This window comes from Geotrypetes seraphini, chromosome 3 (assembly GCF_902459505.1).
Source record: "Geotrypetes seraphini chromosome 3, aGeoSer1.1, whole genome shotgun sequence".
Lineage (NCBI taxonomy): Eukaryota > Metazoa > Chordata > Amphibia > Gymnophiona > Dermophiidae > Geotrypetes > Geotrypetes seraphini.
In genome coordinates, this window is record NC_047086.1 from 40550666 (window position 1) to 40569258 (window position 18593).

Sequence of the window (18593 nt, forward strand, 5' to 3'; positions counted from 1 at the left end):
GAGAACAGTACCCAACAATTCCCTTTTGGGGAAAAAAGTATCAAATGCTTATAATGCCTGCCTGTTTTCTCAGTTTCTCAGGTGAGGATTGGCCTAGTGGTAGAGCTGCTGTCTCTGCACCCACAAGTTGTGGAATCGAATCCCAGCACTGCTCTTTGTGACCCTGAGCCAGTCACTTAATCCTCCATTGCCCCAGGTACAAAGTAAGTACCTGTGTATATATATAAACCGCTCTGAGTATGGTTGCGTAACCACAAAAAGGCGGTAAACAAGTCCCAATCCTTTTCCCTGATTTAAGGGAACTCAACTGAACTGTGCTGAAACTCACAGGCCCAGAAAGCCTGCTATCAGCTTATAGCTGCAGGTCCTGATTTCTGAGGTCTATGTACTAAGAGTGTGCTAATAATGTATGTTACATTATCAAAAGCACATTAATCCCCAAATTCTATAAAAGGCGCTAAAAAATGTGTGTGTAAATTTGCTTGTGCAATTTGATTTAATGAGCCAATTAGCATCAGATTGGATATTAGTGAATAATTGATGCTAATTAGCTTTAATTAATGGTGGGAGACTTGACTCTTGGCCCGGGTGGCAAATTTTGTCAGGTGTGGGAGCACTTCTGGCAGGACCTCGCACCGCGTGCTCGCAGTAGACTTTTGAATCTTTAAGATTTTATTCCCACTCTCAGCTGTTGGACTGGCCATGGATTCTTGGGGAGGGGAGGGGGGGGATCGGAGGGGAACTGATTATATTGTTGAAAATGTTAATTCCTGACTGGTACTACGGTTTGTATTTGCTTCTTACTGCTGGAATAATAAAAATCATTTAAACATAAAATATACATACATAAATTTAGGCACAGGATTCACACTTAAATTTTATGCACAAGTCAGAAAGGGGGCAAGGAAATGGAAGGATCACAAGAGTTCTTTCAATTTACAAACATTGTTAGAGAATAAGGGGAATCTGTGCCTAATTTATACATAAGGATTTACACTGCATTTCAGTTGGTACAAATGACCATGCCTAAAGTTATGCTTGGGTCCTGGGCATAAACCACTATTCTAACTTTGGGTCCCTTTTACAAAGCTGTGGTAGTGATTTTCCAGTGGTAAATGCACCGAAGTCCACAGGAATGGAATGGGCTTTAATGCATTTACCATTGGGGAATTAATTAGTTCCATGCTTTATAAAAGGGACCCTTGAAGTGCCAATTACAGAATAGCACTGAGCGGATTTTTTTTCACTGCCAATTTTTTAGACATCATATATAGAATTTAGCTTTAAGCGAATATGTGCAAAAATATGAAAGAGGCACTAAATACAGTATGATAGATATAACACTAATATTAGTATATAGGCCCCTCTCCAACCCCTACCCCCCAAAAAAGGATAAAAGTATTGTATTTTTCGTTCTATAAGACGCGCCCATTCCTAAGACACCCCCCCCCCTGTAGAGGAGGAAAAACCAAGGAAAAAACTTCCTCCTCTACAGGGGAGGTGCATCTGGTGCTGGGAAGCCCGAAGCAGCCCACAGTCACCCACAGCCGAAGGAGCCTGTCCACAGCCCGAAGCCGCCCGCAGCCCACAGCCATCCGCAGCTGAAGGAGCCCGCCTGCAGCCTCCCCAGTACCTTTTTAAAGTTGCGGTGGTCCAGTGCGCTGTCCTATGGATGGCTGGCTTTGGTAGCAGAGCAGTGCGATGCAGGAGTGTGATCTTTTTGCTTCTTGCCTGGTCCCACGCCGCTCAGTGATTGGCTGAGGTCAGTTCTCGATGAGAGCACGCTGGACCATTGCAACTTTAAAAAGGTACCGGGGGGAGGTGTATTCACTCCATAAGATGCATCCACTTTTCCACCCCCTTTTTGGGGGTGGAAAAAGTACATCTTATGGAGCAAAAATTACGGTAGATAAAAAATAAAGCACTCAAGTTAGGAAAAGTCATCCACCAAAGAAATGACTAGAATCTGTCAGATTTGGCAAAGGTAGAAACAGAAACATAGACACTGACGGCAGAAAAGGGCCACGGCCCACCCAGTCTGCCCACAAGCACTAAACTAGCACACTACATAAGTAATGAGCTTAAAATATTAGGTATCATTCTTGGATAACATACTTGTATGAGATATTTCTAAAGCAGTCATGGAACTTTGGGCTAGATGCATTAATCTAATCTAATCTAATCCTTAGGTTTGGTTTGTATACCGCATTAAAGTCAGCGATCGTCGCTAAACCTGTTTTCACAGCTTTAGCAACGATCGCTTTTACCAACCCGATTCATAAAACAGCCCACCGCGTGGTTTCCCCTCGACTGCCCATATTCTGATCTGGCCTTGCAAATTAGCTAAAACCCCATGCAAAGTGGTCAAGTCAATTGGCCAATCAGGGCTTTAGGCTCCTCCCTCAGTATCCTGGATACAGAGGGAAATGTCTAAGGCCTGACTGACTCAGACGCCCAAGGCCCCTCCCCATGCATCACATGATACACCGGGGAGGGGAAGGCCCATCATTCTTGTGGGTGTGAAGCAGAACTCCAGCAAACAACCTTCTTTCCAGTAATACATAATTTTCTTACCTATCATAGTACTCGGATCCTTCCTCTAAGCCAGGAAGAATTCCTGTCAGCAATCCTTGCAGACCCGGCTTTAAAGTTTTGCCCAGTGGCAGATAATATGTCTCATACAAGCTAAGTAATGCTGGCTTCACAGACATAGCAGCATTGGTAAGCAGGGGGAAAAGGCCAGAACTAAAAGAAAAAGGAGAGGTTTTGAAATGGTAACCCCTAGAAACAACTTGTGGACAGATGTAGAAATTTGTTATTTATTTATACAGTTTGTAACTTGCATTCTAGGTAGGCAACAATTAAAACATTCACAATAAAATTACAGTAATAAATATAAATCACAGCACAACTTATATCATTGGTACATCTCTAACTAGGTTCATGCCCAATATATTAGTCCTTTGATAGTTACATTGCAATTATTTCTCCAAATTAAAGGCTTTCTGATACAGAAAAGCTTTTAAAAGTATTTGAAACTGGAGATAATTTTCAGCGTGTCACAACTTTTCAGGAAGTCTATTCCATAAATGAGCTCCCACTACATAAAACATCCTAGACCTGTTGTCTTCCAATTGAATATGCTTAAAAGAGGGAACATCCTGTAAAAAACACTCCTTAGATCTTAAGGGACATTGAGGACAATAAATTCTGAGAACAGAGAACAATGTCTATTGTTTAATGCCTTATAAATAAAGGTCAAAATCTTAAACTGGATCCTCCATTGGACAGGCAATCAATGTAGTCTCATGAGGAGCAGTGTTATATGATCTAACCTTATTGCATTACTAATCATTCTAGCCACAGCATTTTGTGCTAGTCTGTTCTCATTCATGTGTTCTCAATACATGATTTTGCATATCTCTGGTTGCATTAATTGCTATTAATACTCCCCATTTGCGCCACTGTGTTCACATATGCGCAGACTGGCTCTTAAAAAACAGCTCTCTTTGCTTTTACTTTCACCTCAAAGTCAGGCATTTGCTTCATGATATGGCCCCTAAGTTTCCCATTCAGGAACTTAACCTTATTTTCCCAATAAGCAGGATCCATTGTTCACTTTCCACAGTTTTGAGGCACAATGTGTACTTGTGGAACCTAACCTCTGTTTTCCCATAGACTCGGCATTTTGTTGTTTGCAAACATTTTCGGGAACCATACTACTGCGAGTAATGAGAACAGATTGTATTTGTAACAGCTGCAACATGTAATTTGGTAAACCCAACAAATTTGAGTTACAGTAATCAAAAAAAGGTGAAAATAATGCAAAAATTGTTATAAAATATTTCTCTGAAAGAAGTCCCTTCAACCTTCTTAATAACCTTAATTTTAAAAAAATATATTTTTTTCATCAATGACTTTACATGGGCTTTAAAAGACAATGAGTCTATTATAATTCATAATACTCAAGTCCCTGACTAATAAATATCCTAATTTCTCCCATTACAAATTCCATGTTCAACTTAAGCCTATTCGCAACCATCCAACTATTTATAGATGATAAGCATATTTTTATTTTTTATTTCATTTTTAATAATCTACAAAATGCAATCAAAACATAAGTTGGATGATATCCAGAACTAAATATACTTAAACACACAGACCCCCCCTCCCCTTTTATCAAGTTGTGTTAGGTTTTATTATTGCGGGCCACTGTGGTAAAAGCTCTGATGCTCATAGGATTTCTATGAACATCGGAGGTTTTTTCACAGCGCCTGCGATTAAAAAAAAACCTAACACAGCTTGATAAAAGGGGGCCATGGATAAGAAATTACTTCCTTCCAAATCTGTAGCAATAAGGAAAAAGGAAAGAAGAGAGTAGCTTCCAACACTCTATCGATAACCCTGGCCAACACTCATTTTGGTGCCTCAAATGTTAGACCTGTTTCTGGGTATATTTGACCTATGATTCCAAAAATGGCACCAGTTTTCTCCTATCAGCTCTAGTTTTTGAGATACAGAACATGTACCATATACCACTCTTCACTCTGCCCGCACATTAAAAAATCAGGATATTTTAATGTAGTGTTTAAATTAATATCTTTTAAGCATGAAGGAAACATATTAAAAATTAAAAGAAAGGCATACAACATGAAAATCTACTTATTTCATACTAAAAGCACAAGTTTATCATACAAACTTGCCTTATTTAACACACAAGAAGCTCCTTTTGTAAGACTTCCGAGAATGGGATCTGCAATAGTCTGCCATCATGTGTGCATCCCATCTTCCTTGGTATCTGGTTTCCATTGTTTAAATGTCTTGGTGAAATCTTTCATCTTCACTTAAGTCACCAAGGTTCTCTGGAAAACAATCTAAGTAACTGTGCAGATAATGGACTTTAACACTCATGCTACAGGTAAGCCTGTTGACATGAAAGAGCATATCCTCTACTAATTGTGTGTAGTCTTCCAAGAGTGTTTTTCACAAGAACAAATGAAGATCAGATACATGATTCGATTTCATTCATTGATGCTATGAAATGTGGGTCATTTATAAGTTGTCTGATCTATGGACCATCGAAAATTTCTGCCTTCCGTTTTTCCATGGTAAGTCCAGGTAACATATGTGCTATGTATTCAATGCATGAACCATCTTTATTCAAAGACTTTACAAACTGTTTCTTCAGGCCTAGCTTTATATGTAGAGGTGGCAGTATCTCGTGCTACCAAAGGTTCATTGATTACATTTTGTCCTTCAATCACCATATATTCCCTTGGTGGCCAATCTTTTTTTGCCCAATATTCATGTTTGGCTCTACTATCCCAAAGGCATATCTACCATCCCATAACCATATCTAAGAAACTAGAGATGATGCGGTCTATCCAATGCAATTTTCTGAATCAGTGCCCCAAATAACCCCAGGAACAGGTCAAAAACCTAAGGCACTAAGAATTTTTTTGTTGTTGACCTGTGTAATAAAACAAAAGAAATCCAGAACAAATATCCAACATTAATCCTGTCCCCAAAGGATATTGCCTCTCTTCCAACCAATTCAATTCCAAGGTGATAATAAATTAACCCCCTTGGCTTCTTGATAAAGTATTAGCTTCTCTAGTAATAAAGGATCAAGAAAAGTATAATCCTTCCCCTGAAAACTTACCTGACAGTCTAGGAAACTTCAAGGTGGTAATGCCTAGGGACAAAGAGGCCTTAGTTTAAGAAAATCCCAATAGATCATCTGGGTCCTACAGGCTACATCAGGAAAAACATTAAATTGGTGAACCATGAAAATGGGCTGACCTCTTCCTGAAGAAATTTATTAATACCTTATTTCTATCCTCACCTCTTCCAAAAGTAACCATTAAAGGTTGCTCTCAGAGTAGTTTCTTGAATAGATATTTCCAACATTGTGGTCAGATCTACCTCCAGAGCCTCTTCAATCCATCCTCCAGAAATATTTTTAACAGAAAGAATATAAAAATCTTTAGCTATAATCAGGAGGGATGAGGCATCAAGAGATAGAATCTCGACCATACTGTTTTAACATCTAGCATGAAGAAAACATATCATAAGGAAAATTCAGAAAGCATAATCAGCCCTCATCTAGTTTTCCATTTTCTCTAATTTAACTTCCAGTAAATTGTTACCTTTCACTAGTGAAGCATTTACTTCCTCTAATGATCTTATTTTCTCGGAATGCTCATTCATAAGAATAGACTTACTTGGTCTATCTTATGATAGACAATGGTCCATCTAGCCTAGCAGCCCATCCTCATGGTAGCCAATCCAGGTCACTAGTACCTGGCAAAAGCTCAAGCAAAATTCCTTGCTACCGATCCAGGGTAAGCAGTGGCTTCCCCCATGTCTGTTCTCATCTCATAGTAACATAGCAAATGACGGCAGATAAAAGACCTGAACAGTCCATCCAGTCTGCCTACTAGTTAGATCCATCAAAAATTAATGATTAAATTGTCTCTCGTTTGTTACGCCTGGAAAAGAGACTGCAAAGTCCACCTGGCATTGTCCTAAGCTCCAAATGCAGAAGTTGCCGTCCAAGCTCTCTCCAGCCTCTGCAACCATCTCGCCCGCAGGCTATCTTCCACAAGACTGGCCAGCAACATCTCCATGTTCCAAGTTAGTGGAATTCCTATTGATGCTCTTCTCAGCCCATCCCACACCAAATCACCACACATGGGACACAGACCGTGTAAGTCTGTCCAGTACCGGCCTTTAGTTCTTTAATTTACATCATTTGTTTTATAAGTAGAGAAATTGTCCAAACCTTTCTTAAAACCAGCTATGCTATCCACTCTTACCACAACCTCTGGCAATGCATTCCAGAGCTTAACTATTCTTTGAGTGAAAAAATATTTCCTCCTATTGGTTTTAAAAGTATTTCCCTGTAACTTCATTGAGTGTCCGGTCTTTGTAATTTTTGACAGAATGAACCCACTTGAACCCGTTCTATTCCACTCAAGATTTTGTAGACTTCAGTCATGTCTCCCCCTCAGCTGTCTCTTTTCCACACTGAAGAGCCCTAACCTCCCATACGAGAGGAGTTCCATCCCCTTTATCATCTTGGTCGCTCTTCTTTGAACCTTTTCTAGTACTGCTATATCTTTCCTGAGATAAGGAGACCAGAATTGAATGCAATACTCCAGGTGAGGTCACACCAAGGAGCGATAGAGGCATTATAACATTCTAAGTCTTGTTAACCATCCCTTTTTAAAAAATAATTCCTAGCATCTTTTTTCTTTTTTGACTGCCACCACCACGCATTGTGCAGGTTTCATCGTATTAGCTACAATGACACCAGATCTTTTTCTTGGGTGCTAACCCTCAAGGTGGACCCTAGCATCTAGTAACTGTGATTTGGGTTATTCTTCCCAATGTGCATCACTTTGTATTTGTCCATATTAAATTTCATCTGCCACTTGGACACCCAGTCTTCCAATTTCCTAAGATCTTCCTGCAGTTTTTAACAATCCACATGAGTTTTAACAACTTTGAACAGTTTAGTGCCATCTGTAAATTTAATCACCTCACTCGCCGTTCCAATTTCTAGATCATTTATAAATAAGTTAAACAGCAGCTGTCCCAGTACAGACCCCTGCGGCACACCACTATTTACTCTCCTCCATTGAGAAAAATGACTATTTAACTCTACGCTCTGTTTTCTGTCCAATAATCAATTCTTAATCCACAACTGAACTTTGCCACCTAACCCATGACTCTAATTTTTTTCCTCTCTTGAAGAACTTTGTCTAAAGCTTTCTAAAAATCTAAATACACTACATCAACTGGCTCACCTTCATCCACTTGTTTATTCACACTTTTAAAGTCAAGCAAATTGGCTGCACCCATGCTGTCCCATTAAAATTACAGAACACGTAGACAAACACGGGTTTATTTTTTATAATAGTTTCCACTATTTTGCCTGGCACTGAAGCCAGGCTTACTGGTCTGTAATTTCCTATATCACCACTTGAACTCTTTTTAAAAATCAGCATATTAGCTACCATCCAATTTTCAGTTACTATTGATGTTTTTAGTGACAGATCATGACAAGGTTAACTTTCTGTAGCTCACAAATCATCATTGGAAATTTACCTCAATTAAACTATAAATTAGATTTTACACTTTGAAAAAATAAAAAAGTGTCATACCTGTACAAAAAAAGATCTTTTGCTAAGCGCTTGGGTCCAATAATCTTGAAGATGATTTCGTATGTTTCTAGTGCTTTCCGGTGTACTCCTCCAGGTAATGCTGGATGAAGGCATTGCGCTAGTCTTTTGCCAATGGTCAGCTTTTTAGGAACTACTTGATATTTTGCATTGTTTTGTAAAACCTACATAATAATTTAAAGAAAAATCAAACACTTAAAAAGAAATTCAACAATTTTTCAACACAGATGCAGGGTATGGCAAAAAAAAACAACAAAAAAAAACTAAAGCCATTGTCAGCTTTAATATATTCTCTTAGCTTTCCTCAAATAAATAAATATTCAAAGAGTAAATAAAAGAAATTGAAAAGTACACATGTATTTTGTAGCACAATGGCTCATTTCTCTTTCCTGGGCATGCAAAGCTGATCCGGAAACAAAAAGTAGCATATAGGGGATGGGTGGTCCACAAAACATTTGTGGCTGTGTAGTGAGCAAGGGTGTGCAAAATGTTGATGCCTGGGTTTGTGTGTGGGAGGCATCAATTGCTTTGGAAGTGGGGTACAGGGTAGGCAAGGCAGTTGTCGCCACTGCACCCAGGGAAGAAGGGTGTAAGCGTTCCATGTCATATTATTCTACAGTCTTCATGCAACTTCAACACCAGGTGGTTTCCCATTTCTTGCAGCTGGCCCCACACCTGGAACTACCCAAATGCCAGCTGATCTGGCAACAAATCTGGCAAGGTGGGGTAGGGCTGAATGCCAAGAGGATGTGTGTGGATGCATTCTCAGGGCGAGAGTTTGTGCATTGCAGCTTCAGTGTCTCTTCAATTTAGGTAAAAGGGTAAGATGCAGGTTAGTTAAGAGCTGTGGATTTGTTAAATGGCTGTTAGAAACTCTGGGAAGTTGCTGTTTTCCAGGTTTCAGATCAGTGGTAGTGAAATCTTTCTTCGTCCTGCCTTCTTTACCCTGCATGTGCTGCTGGTGCATTCATACAGAAAAAGAAAGGAGATGGCTTGTTGCTGGCTACCCACATATCACCGTTATCTGCAGAGCTCTCTCCCAGACAATATCTGTACGACTGCACTGAGTCTTTCCAATATCCAAGGCAGTGACATGTCTAGTTACATTTCTTAGACAATCTGATAAGCTGAATGTACCTAAAGTCTATTTTCACAGGAAGGAATTGCCTATTTGTGGTCAGAACAATTATTTCCAGATGTAATCAGATACTTGGGTATGATGGAAGGCTTTCTTGCCTCTGGGAAGTGATAAAACTAAAAAGACATGAATTGAGGTTGCAGCTTGGTAGACTTATAAGCAACATAAGGAAATACTTTTTTCATAGATATAAGTAGTGGATGCCTGACCCTCCCTCCCAGCAGAGGCAGTGGTGGCGACTAAAATGGTGAGAATTAAAAAATATGTAGAATAAACCCAGGGGATCCATAAATACAAGGAAGATGGAATCAAAACATTATTGTTTATTTTTTTAAAAAAATTATAGACAGCCTATCACAATTCTAGATGGTTAACATATATAAAACAAAGTCATATAATACATAAAATAAATATATGAATTGAAATGTATTTATAACCTGTCTTTATCCAAGGGGGGAATGTACATAATTAAAACATCAGACATCACAATCTAGCAACAGCAATCATATCAATATTACCATAATATAATTTTTTACTAACTGCAACTGTAATTACAACAAGTGAAGCAAATATAATTGCAGTAGACAAAACAAAATAGCAGTACATTAATATAAAAAAATCAAATAATTTGCAATTAATACAGTAGCTATACATTTGTAAGTTCTAAAACATGCTGACCATCGTCTGTGGCATGAAGTCTTCGCAGGTAAGTTATGTTTCTGTTTCTAATGATTTTTACCGCCTTGAGTGAATCTCTTCATAAAGGTGGTTAATAAATCCCAATAAATACATTTTCACTGTAATTTTCTACACTGCACAGAGCTGAGTGTGAATTATTCACAGGATTTTTTATGTCTATGAAGTATGTGTATGAAATAATTGTCCATAAAGCCTTGCTAAAATTTACTGCTGGAGTTAAGTTTGAGGCTTTTTCCTCTGTTTAATTTTCACTTGAGCTCTGTCTCTGCACTGTAATATTGAGAATGATGACTACTGTATGGATGGTTCATAGACAACGGTGCGAAAGACAAAAGCACGCGCCGACAATTGAGCGCAGCGCGAGCCGCCCTAAATTAGTTTTTAGGGGCTCCGACGGGGGGTTTTGTTGGGGAACCACCCCAGTTTCCTTAATAGACATCACGCCGGCGTTATGAGGGGTTTGGGGGGTTGTAACCCTCCACATTTTACTGTAAACTGAACTTTTTCCCTAAAAACAGGGAAAAAGTGAAGTTTTCAGTAAAATGTGGGGGGTTACAACCCCCCACAACGCGGCGCGAGGGTTATGAGGGGTTTGGGGGGTTGTAACCCTCCACATTTTACTGTAAACTGAACTTTTTCCCTAAAAACAGGGAAAAAGTAAAGTTTTCAGTAAAATGTGGGGGGTTACAACCCCCCACAACGCGGCGCGATGTCTATTAAGTAAAGTGGGAGGGTTCCCCCCCACGCCCACCCGTCGTTGCACTAAAAACAGTAATTTAGAGCGGCGAGGCGGCGCGCGCTGCGCTCAATTGTCTGGGCGCGCCTTTGTCCCGGCGCACTTTTGACCTGACACCGTATGGATAAATCAATATGCCTTATCTAGGTTGCTTTTTAATGATGGGAGAGTTTTGTTGGTAGATATTTCATTTATTCTTTCCCCTCTTCTTTAGTTATTATATCAGAAAAAGAAAAGCAGAGCATTGTGGAGAACACACTATAATTCTCCTACCATCTTGAACCTTCTTCTAGTCAAGGGAGTGTTTAATGCAATACTGATATTGAAAATTTTACCTCAAAAGTAGGCATCTTTCCAAAACACGACAGTACCTATTCTCTCTCTCTATACCTCATCCCTCAGTACCCTGATTTCCTCCCATGGTTTCCAGTATCATCTATATGCTGATAATTCCCAGATCTACCTCTCTACAACTAAGATTCATCAAAAATTCAAGAAAAGTTTTTCTGCTGTTTGTGTAACATTGCTGCCTAGATGTACTACTGCTATCTAAAATTAAACATGTCCAAGACAGAGCCGCTCCTCTTTCCTCCCAAATCCTTCGCTCTGTTCTCTCCATTTCTGTAAATAATACTGTTGTTGTTCCCATAAACTTCATAAACTTGGAGCAGTCCTTGACCCCGACCTTTCATATTCTAAGCACATCCAACAAATAGTGAAAGCCTGTTGCTTCTATCTCCATAACATCTCCAAAATTCACCTCTTCTTTATACAGACACTTGTCCACACCTTTGTAAACCTCATAGAAACATGTGGGCAGATAAAGACCAAGTGGCCCATCTAGTCTGCCCAACCGCAGTAACCATTATCTCTTTCTCTCTCTGAGAGATCCCATGTGCCTATCCCAGGCCCTCTTGAATTCAGACACAGTCTCTGTCTCCACCACCTCTTCTGGGAGACTAACACCCTTTCTGTAAAATTGTATTTCCTTAGATTACTCCGGAGCCTATCACCTCTTAACTTCATCCTATGCCCTCTCACTCTGCAGTTTCCATTCAGTTGATAGAAACTCATCTCATGGACATTTACATTACATAGGTATTTATGGTTATTATCATTTGTTATACTGCATCACCTCAGCGGTTTACATTCTAAATTAAATAATGAGAACTTTGTACAAATAAAGAGAAAAAAAAAGCAGATAATCTTGAGTTCAAATTGAAAGAAAGGAAGGAAAATAAGAGCAAAAAGAGAATCAGAGCGTAGGGAAAAATAAATAAATAAAATATTAAGATTTTTTCATAAACTGGACAGATCAATCGATCAATAAATAACAAAACAAGTATAATAAAAAGAAAGAAATATAACAGGGAGTAATTTAAAATCTGTCATTAAGGCAGCTTGGTCTCCACAGCAGCACAACTTCTGCAATCAGGAAGGCAAGGGAAGGCATCACTGCCCAGGTCCAGGAGCACCCGAAGGAAGGATAAACGTCTGAATCATACCTCCCCTCTCCCACCTTTCCTCCAAAGTATACAGATTGAGATCTTTAAGTCTGTCCCCATATGCCTTATGATGGAGACCACATACTTTAGAAGCCTTGCTCTGGACCGACTTCATTACCCAAAAATTACCGCCCCATCGCTAATCTGCCTACGATCTCTAAATTAACAGAAAAAAATCATTCATTCCCAACTCTCTGAATTTATCGAAAAAACCCATGCTCTACATCCTTGTCAAACAGGATTCCGCTCATCCCATTCTACAGAACTATCGCTATTAGGCCTTATCTCTACCATTCAATACTATCACGACCATCAAAAATCTGTGGTTCTTATTTCCCTAGATTTAGCAGCTGCCTTTGACACCATCGATCACTCTCTTCTGATCAATAGACTTAAAGACTGCGGTATTTCAGGTTCAGCTCTCTTATGGTTTACATCCTTCTTTAATGAACGTTACAATATAGTACATATAAACAATACTTCCTCTGCAGCCACAACTCACTCCTATGGTGTCCCTCAAGGTTCTATCCTATCCCCACTACTATTTAATATTTTCTTATCTCCTCTCCTTACATTAGCTCAATCCATCGGATTTACTATTTTTGCATACGCCGATGACATACAACTCCTCCACCCAATTAATACTTTAAACATTTCAGACATCAAAGACATTAATAACAAACTAAACACCATATATGATTGGTTGTACACAAACAAGCTTTCCCTCAATCTAGACAAATCCCGAAGTTTGTTACTCCCTATCAAATCCACAGAATTTTTATTGGACAATATCTCTATTAAATCTACACCAATCCAAATGGACACTAAGATAAAACTTTTAGGTGTAATCATTGACAGGGATCTTACCTTTCATGATCACATAAGTTCAGTGGTTAAAACTTGTTTCTATAAATTACGCATCATCCGATCTCTAACTTCTATCCTTGAAACTAACTCAATCACTATCCTGATACATTCATTAGTAATTTCTCATCTCGATTACTGTAACTCTCTTCTAAATGGCCTCCCTCAAAAAGAAATTCGTCATTTACAACTAATACAAAATACTGCAATAAAACTTATCCATAAAGTAGGCAGATACGACCATATCACCCCTCTTTTAAAAGAAGCACACTGGCTCCCTATTACTCACCGCATCACCTTTAAAATTATCTTACTATCCTTTAAAATAAAACTTTCTCATCTGCCCTCATTCCTTGATAAACTTCTCATTCCCTACTGTTCCTCACGCACTCTGAGATCAACTGATCAAAAACTTCTTTTTATCCCCTCTATCAAAGACTTCTACAATACACGTAAAGTAAATTTCGCAGTAACTGCCCCTACCCTCTGGAATTCCCTGCCACAGCTACTCCGCGACGAATCACGACTCGACAAATTCAAGACAGATTTAAAAACTTTTTTATTTCGTGATGCTTTCGCTAACACTTAGAGCCATCATTCCTTTTTTTTTTCTTCTTTTTTTAAAATTTTTTTTTTTATTCTATTTATCAATAATAACCGCTTTCTTTAAAGTGTCCCTCTCCATTATGTTTTATCCTAACCCTACTATCTCCATTTTTCTTCTCAAATATGTAACTTCACCCTCCCTTCCCTTCTATCCTCACTGTCTAGTTCGTCTGGTAATGTTATTTGTATATACACAATACCTTTTTTTTTAGTTTCTTTTAGCTTCTCTTTCTTTTAAATATATTGTTAACCGGCCAGATATTAACTTGATGGTTGGTATATCAAAATTAATAAAACTTGAAACATTCTTTTTATATCTTTTTGAAGGTGCGGCCTTCAGAAATGTACACAATATTCTAAATGAGGTTTCACCAGAGTCTTATACAGAGGGATCAATACCTCCTTTTTCCTACTAGCTATACTTCTCCCTATGCAACCTAGCATCCTTCTAGCTTTTGCCGTCACCTTTTCCATCTGTTTGGCCACCTTAAGATCATCACATACAATAACACCCAAGTCTCGCTCTTCTGTCATACACATAAGTTCTTCACCCCCTAAATTGTACTGTTCCCTCTGGTTTCTGCAGTCCAAATATATGACCTTGCATTTCTTAACATTAAATTTTAGCTGCCAAATTTCAGACCATTCTTTAAGCTTCGCCAGATCTTTCTTCATATTATTCACACCATCCAGTTTGTCTAATCTATTGCAGATTTTAGTATCATCAACAAAGAGGTAAATCTTACGCGACAACCCTTCTGCAATATCGTTTATGTTAAAAAGAACAGGCTCAAGAACAGAACCTTGAGGCACACCACTAGTAACATCCCTTTCCTCAGAGTGATCTCCATTGATCACTACCCTCTCTCACCTTCCACTCAACCAGTTCTTGACCCAGCCTGTCACTTTGGGACCCATCCCGAGGGCACTCAGTTTATTTATTAGACATCTGGGTGGAAGTCAAAGGCTTTGCTAAAATCTAAATACACAACATCTAGCGCATATCCTCTATCCAATTCTCTGGTCACCCAGTCAAAGAAACTGATCAGATTTGTCTGACAAGACCTACCTCTAGTGAATCCATGTTGCCTCCAGTCCTGTAATCCATAGGATTCTAGAAACTTCATCATTCTCTGTTTTAAAAGCGTTTCCATTAATTTGCTCACTACAGAAGTCAGACTTACCGAATCCCCTACTTCTTCCTTACTTCCACTTTTGTGAAGAGAGACCACATCTGCCTTTCTCCAGAGACTTGTTGAAAAGGTTAGTTATAAAAACATAAGAATTGCCGCTGCTGGGTCAGACCAGTGGTCCATCGTACCCAGCAATCCGCTCCCGCAGCGGCCCCCTAGGTCAAAGACCAGCGCCCTAACCGAGACTAGCCCTACCTGCGTACGTTCCATTTCTGCAGGAACTTATCTAACTTTGTCTTGAATCCCTGGAGGGTGTTTTCCCCTATGTCAGTGGAGCTACCAGAACTTCCCTTCAGCTCCCTCCGATGTACACCATCCGGCCCCATCACTTTGTCTACCTTTATTTTAGCTAGCTCTTCACGAACACAACAATCTGAAAATTGATCAGCCTTCTTTTCCTCTTATTTTTACTTACTTGCCTCACAAAAAGGTTTGTCGCCCTTACAATTGCTCCTTTCAGTTTTGCCCACTGCATTTCCACTCCTTCCAGACATTTCCATCCAGACAATAATTCTTTGATGTAAACCCTCATCCTAACAAAGTTAGTTTTTTAAAAGTCTAGAACCCTTGCTTTTGAATGAGACCTCTTTATACACCATTCAGAATTTTGTAAACTTCAATCAAATCTCCCCTCAGGCGTCTCTTTTCCATAAGAATATAAGAATTGCCACTGCTGGGTCAGACCGATGGTCCATCATGCCCAGCAGTCCGCTCACGCGGCGGCCCTCTGGTCAAAGACCAGCGCCCTGAGACTAGCCCTATCTATGTACGTTCTGATTCAGCATGAACTTCTCTAACTTTGTCTTGAATCCCTGGAGGGTGTTCTCCCCTATGACAGACTCCAGAAGAGCGTTCCAATTTTCTACCACTCTCTGGGTGAAAAAGAACTTCCTTATGTTCGTACTGTGACAAACCCAGCACCAGCACTAGTTCAGTCCCTAATAGGATCGGGTGCAGAAGAGCTGATCAGATTGATTCTGGCGCTCAACTTGAGGCTGACCTCCCTTGCCCCTATGATCAAAGCGGTAGTGATCTGGAGCAGAGGCAGGCAGACTGTCAACAGCAGCCTCCGGGCTTTAGGGCAGCTAGAGAAGCCACAAGGAATATAGCTGCATTAGATAAACCCAGGCAGAGAAAAGCTGCTTTAGAGCTAAAGCCCATCCCCCGCTACAGGCTGAAGGGGATTGGCTCTGAGCTGTTTAAAAGCAGGCTGAGACAAGCAGCAGGAGGAGGAGCGAGTGACCAGGGCGAGTCACTCCCACAGCCCAAGGCAGGTGAGAAGCTGTGGAGCCGAACAGCAGAGACAACCGTGCCAGATTGGCCCATGCAGGATTTGGAAGAAATCCTCCCCACTTCAAACTTCCAGATTGTATGGAAAGCATGGAGGTACAAGTAGCTGGCCCTATGTTTGAGAGCCAGACAGAATGTATGGACACTGAATGAAGGAAGTGAGTAACTGGGAAACAATTAGTGGTTTGTGTTTTTTTTCCCCTTTTTCCTTCTGTGCAAACCAAGCCTGGAGAATGTGATAAATGTTTGGGCTTTATGAGTATTTTTGAGTTTAAGAATAATACTTACCTGAATCCTAAACTATTGGATTGGTTTAGAGTCAAGTTTGAGAACAAGGAACTAAAGATAGAACATTTAAGTTTGTGTTTTGAACTTTGGAATTCCTGCCGTGGCTCCCGTTCCTGAGAAGCTAATTAGCTTATCTCTTTCAGCTGGTTTGTTTTGCCTTCATGAGGGAGCTGAGGAAAAGCTGAACTATTTGCAAGACTGTGCTGTGGCTATACTGTCTAAGGAGGTATTTCAATATGATTTATGGCAAGGGTTTATTCCAAACTTTATTTGGCTGCTGAAATCTGCTGTTGCAGGTCTCTAATATTAGTGCTGAGAGAAAGTTTGAATTATGTGTGAACACCAGTGTAAGGCAAGCCTGAGTCAGAGCACATGATCTCAGGAATAACCAACTACAGGAGATTGCTGTTTTGTTAAAGCTTTATTTTTACAATTGACTTTATTTTTGAATGAAATGCAAAAGTGATTTTTGTTTTATGTTGCATCTTTTTGACCACTGGGTCAGAATAAACATCATATTCTTTCTTAAGAACTTGGTTTGGCTGGTGATATTTTGAAACCCTTTGCTTGCCTTGTCTCTCCCAAGCCTAGGCGGTCGCCTAGAGCCACCTGAAAAGTCCTGAAGGTACCCCTGGTTAGAGGGGACACGCCAGAATCCTTGTGTTTGTCACACGACAGCCCGGCGCTGCGGAAGGTTTGTGACAGTACGGAATCTATCCCCTTTCAATTTTAGAGAGTGCCCTCTCGTTCTCTCTACCTTGGAGAGGGTGAACAATCTGTCCTTATCTACCAAGTCTATTCCCTTCAGTACCTTGAATGTTTTGATCATGTCCCCTCTCAATCTCCTCTGTTTGAGGTAGAAGAGGCAGGTATAGAAAATTACAGGACGTTTTATTTCAAATCCTTTGAGAATTTTCTAAAAACTATTCTTCTAAAGTGATGCTGAAGTATGAAAGTTATTTATAACTGTACGGAGTTTTTTTAAAAACCCGTGATGAGGTGGTGAGCTTAGGTACTTGTGTAGTCCTGGCGACCCACAATTGAGGTTTATTTTTCTCCGTTTATTTATGATTTTGTCAACTGTCCTGTCCTTGTGATGTTTTGAGTGAATGAACCCCTGCTTTAACTATCTACAACGTATATTGAGTTGAGATTGTTCTTTACAGAATACGATTGTACCTTTATTATATGAGGTAGAAGAGGCCCAGTTTCTCTAATCTTTCGCTGTATGCAACTCCTCCAGTTCCTTAACCATCTTGGTCGCTCTTCTCTGGACACTTTCAAGTAGTACCATGTCCTTCTTCATGTATGGCGATGCAGTACTCCAGGTAAGGGTGCACCATAGCCCAGTACAACAGCATGATAACCTTCTCCGATCTGTTCATGATCCCCTTCATTATCATTCCTAGCATTCTGTTTGCCCTTTTCACCGCCGATGGCTTCATCAACTTGTCGATCAGAACTTCCAAGTCTCGTTCCTGGAAGGTCTCTCCAAGTACCACCCCGGAAATCCTGTATTCGTGCATGAGATTTTTTTTACCTACATGCATCACTTTATACTTATCCACGTTGAACCTCATCTGCCATGTCGATAACCATTTTTTGAGTCTAATTGTCACGTTGCAGATCTTCGCAATCCCCCTGCGTCTTCACTACTCTGAATAACTTCATATCGCCTGCAAATTTAATCACCTCACTCTTCGTACCAATGTTTAGATCGTTTATAAAGATGTTGAAGAGCACGGGTCAAGCACCGAGCCCTGTGGCACCCTACAGGTGACGCTCCTCCAGTCCGAGTATTGTCCATTTACTCCCACTCTCTGTTTCCTATGATCCAGCCAGTTTTTAATCCACGTGAGTATTTCACCCTCGATTCCATGGCTCAAAATTTACAAAGTAGTCGTTTCTTGTGGAACCTTGTCAAACGCCTTCTGAAAATCCAGATATACAATGTCGACCAAGCTGAAGAGCCCTAACCTCTTTAGTTTTCCTCACAGGAGAGGAGTTCTATTCCCTTTATCACCTTGGTTGCTCTTCTTTGAAACTTTTCTAGTTCCGCTATATCTTTTTTTTGAGATAAGGCGACCA

The 18593-nt window shown here is 39.9% G+C and overlaps 1 protein-coding gene across 4 annotated transcripts in view; it reads right to left on the bottom strand.

Moving 5' to 3' along the window:
• The window catches only part of DOP1A (DOP1 leucine zipper like protein A), a 284642-nt gene that overhangs the window by 220811 nt on the left and 45238 nt on the right, over positions 1–18593 (bottom strand). For all 4 annotated transcript variants that reach the window (XM_033937929.1, XM_033937930.1, XM_033937928.1 and 1 more), the window contains 2 exons: positions 8169–8350; positions 2575–2745 (listed from right to left, as the gene is read on the bottom strand). In XM_033937929.1, coding sequence (XP_033793820.1) covers positions 2575–2745; positions 8169–8350 — 353 coding nt within the window. The remainder of the gene's footprint in view (positions 1–2574; positions 2746–8168; positions 8351–18593) is intronic.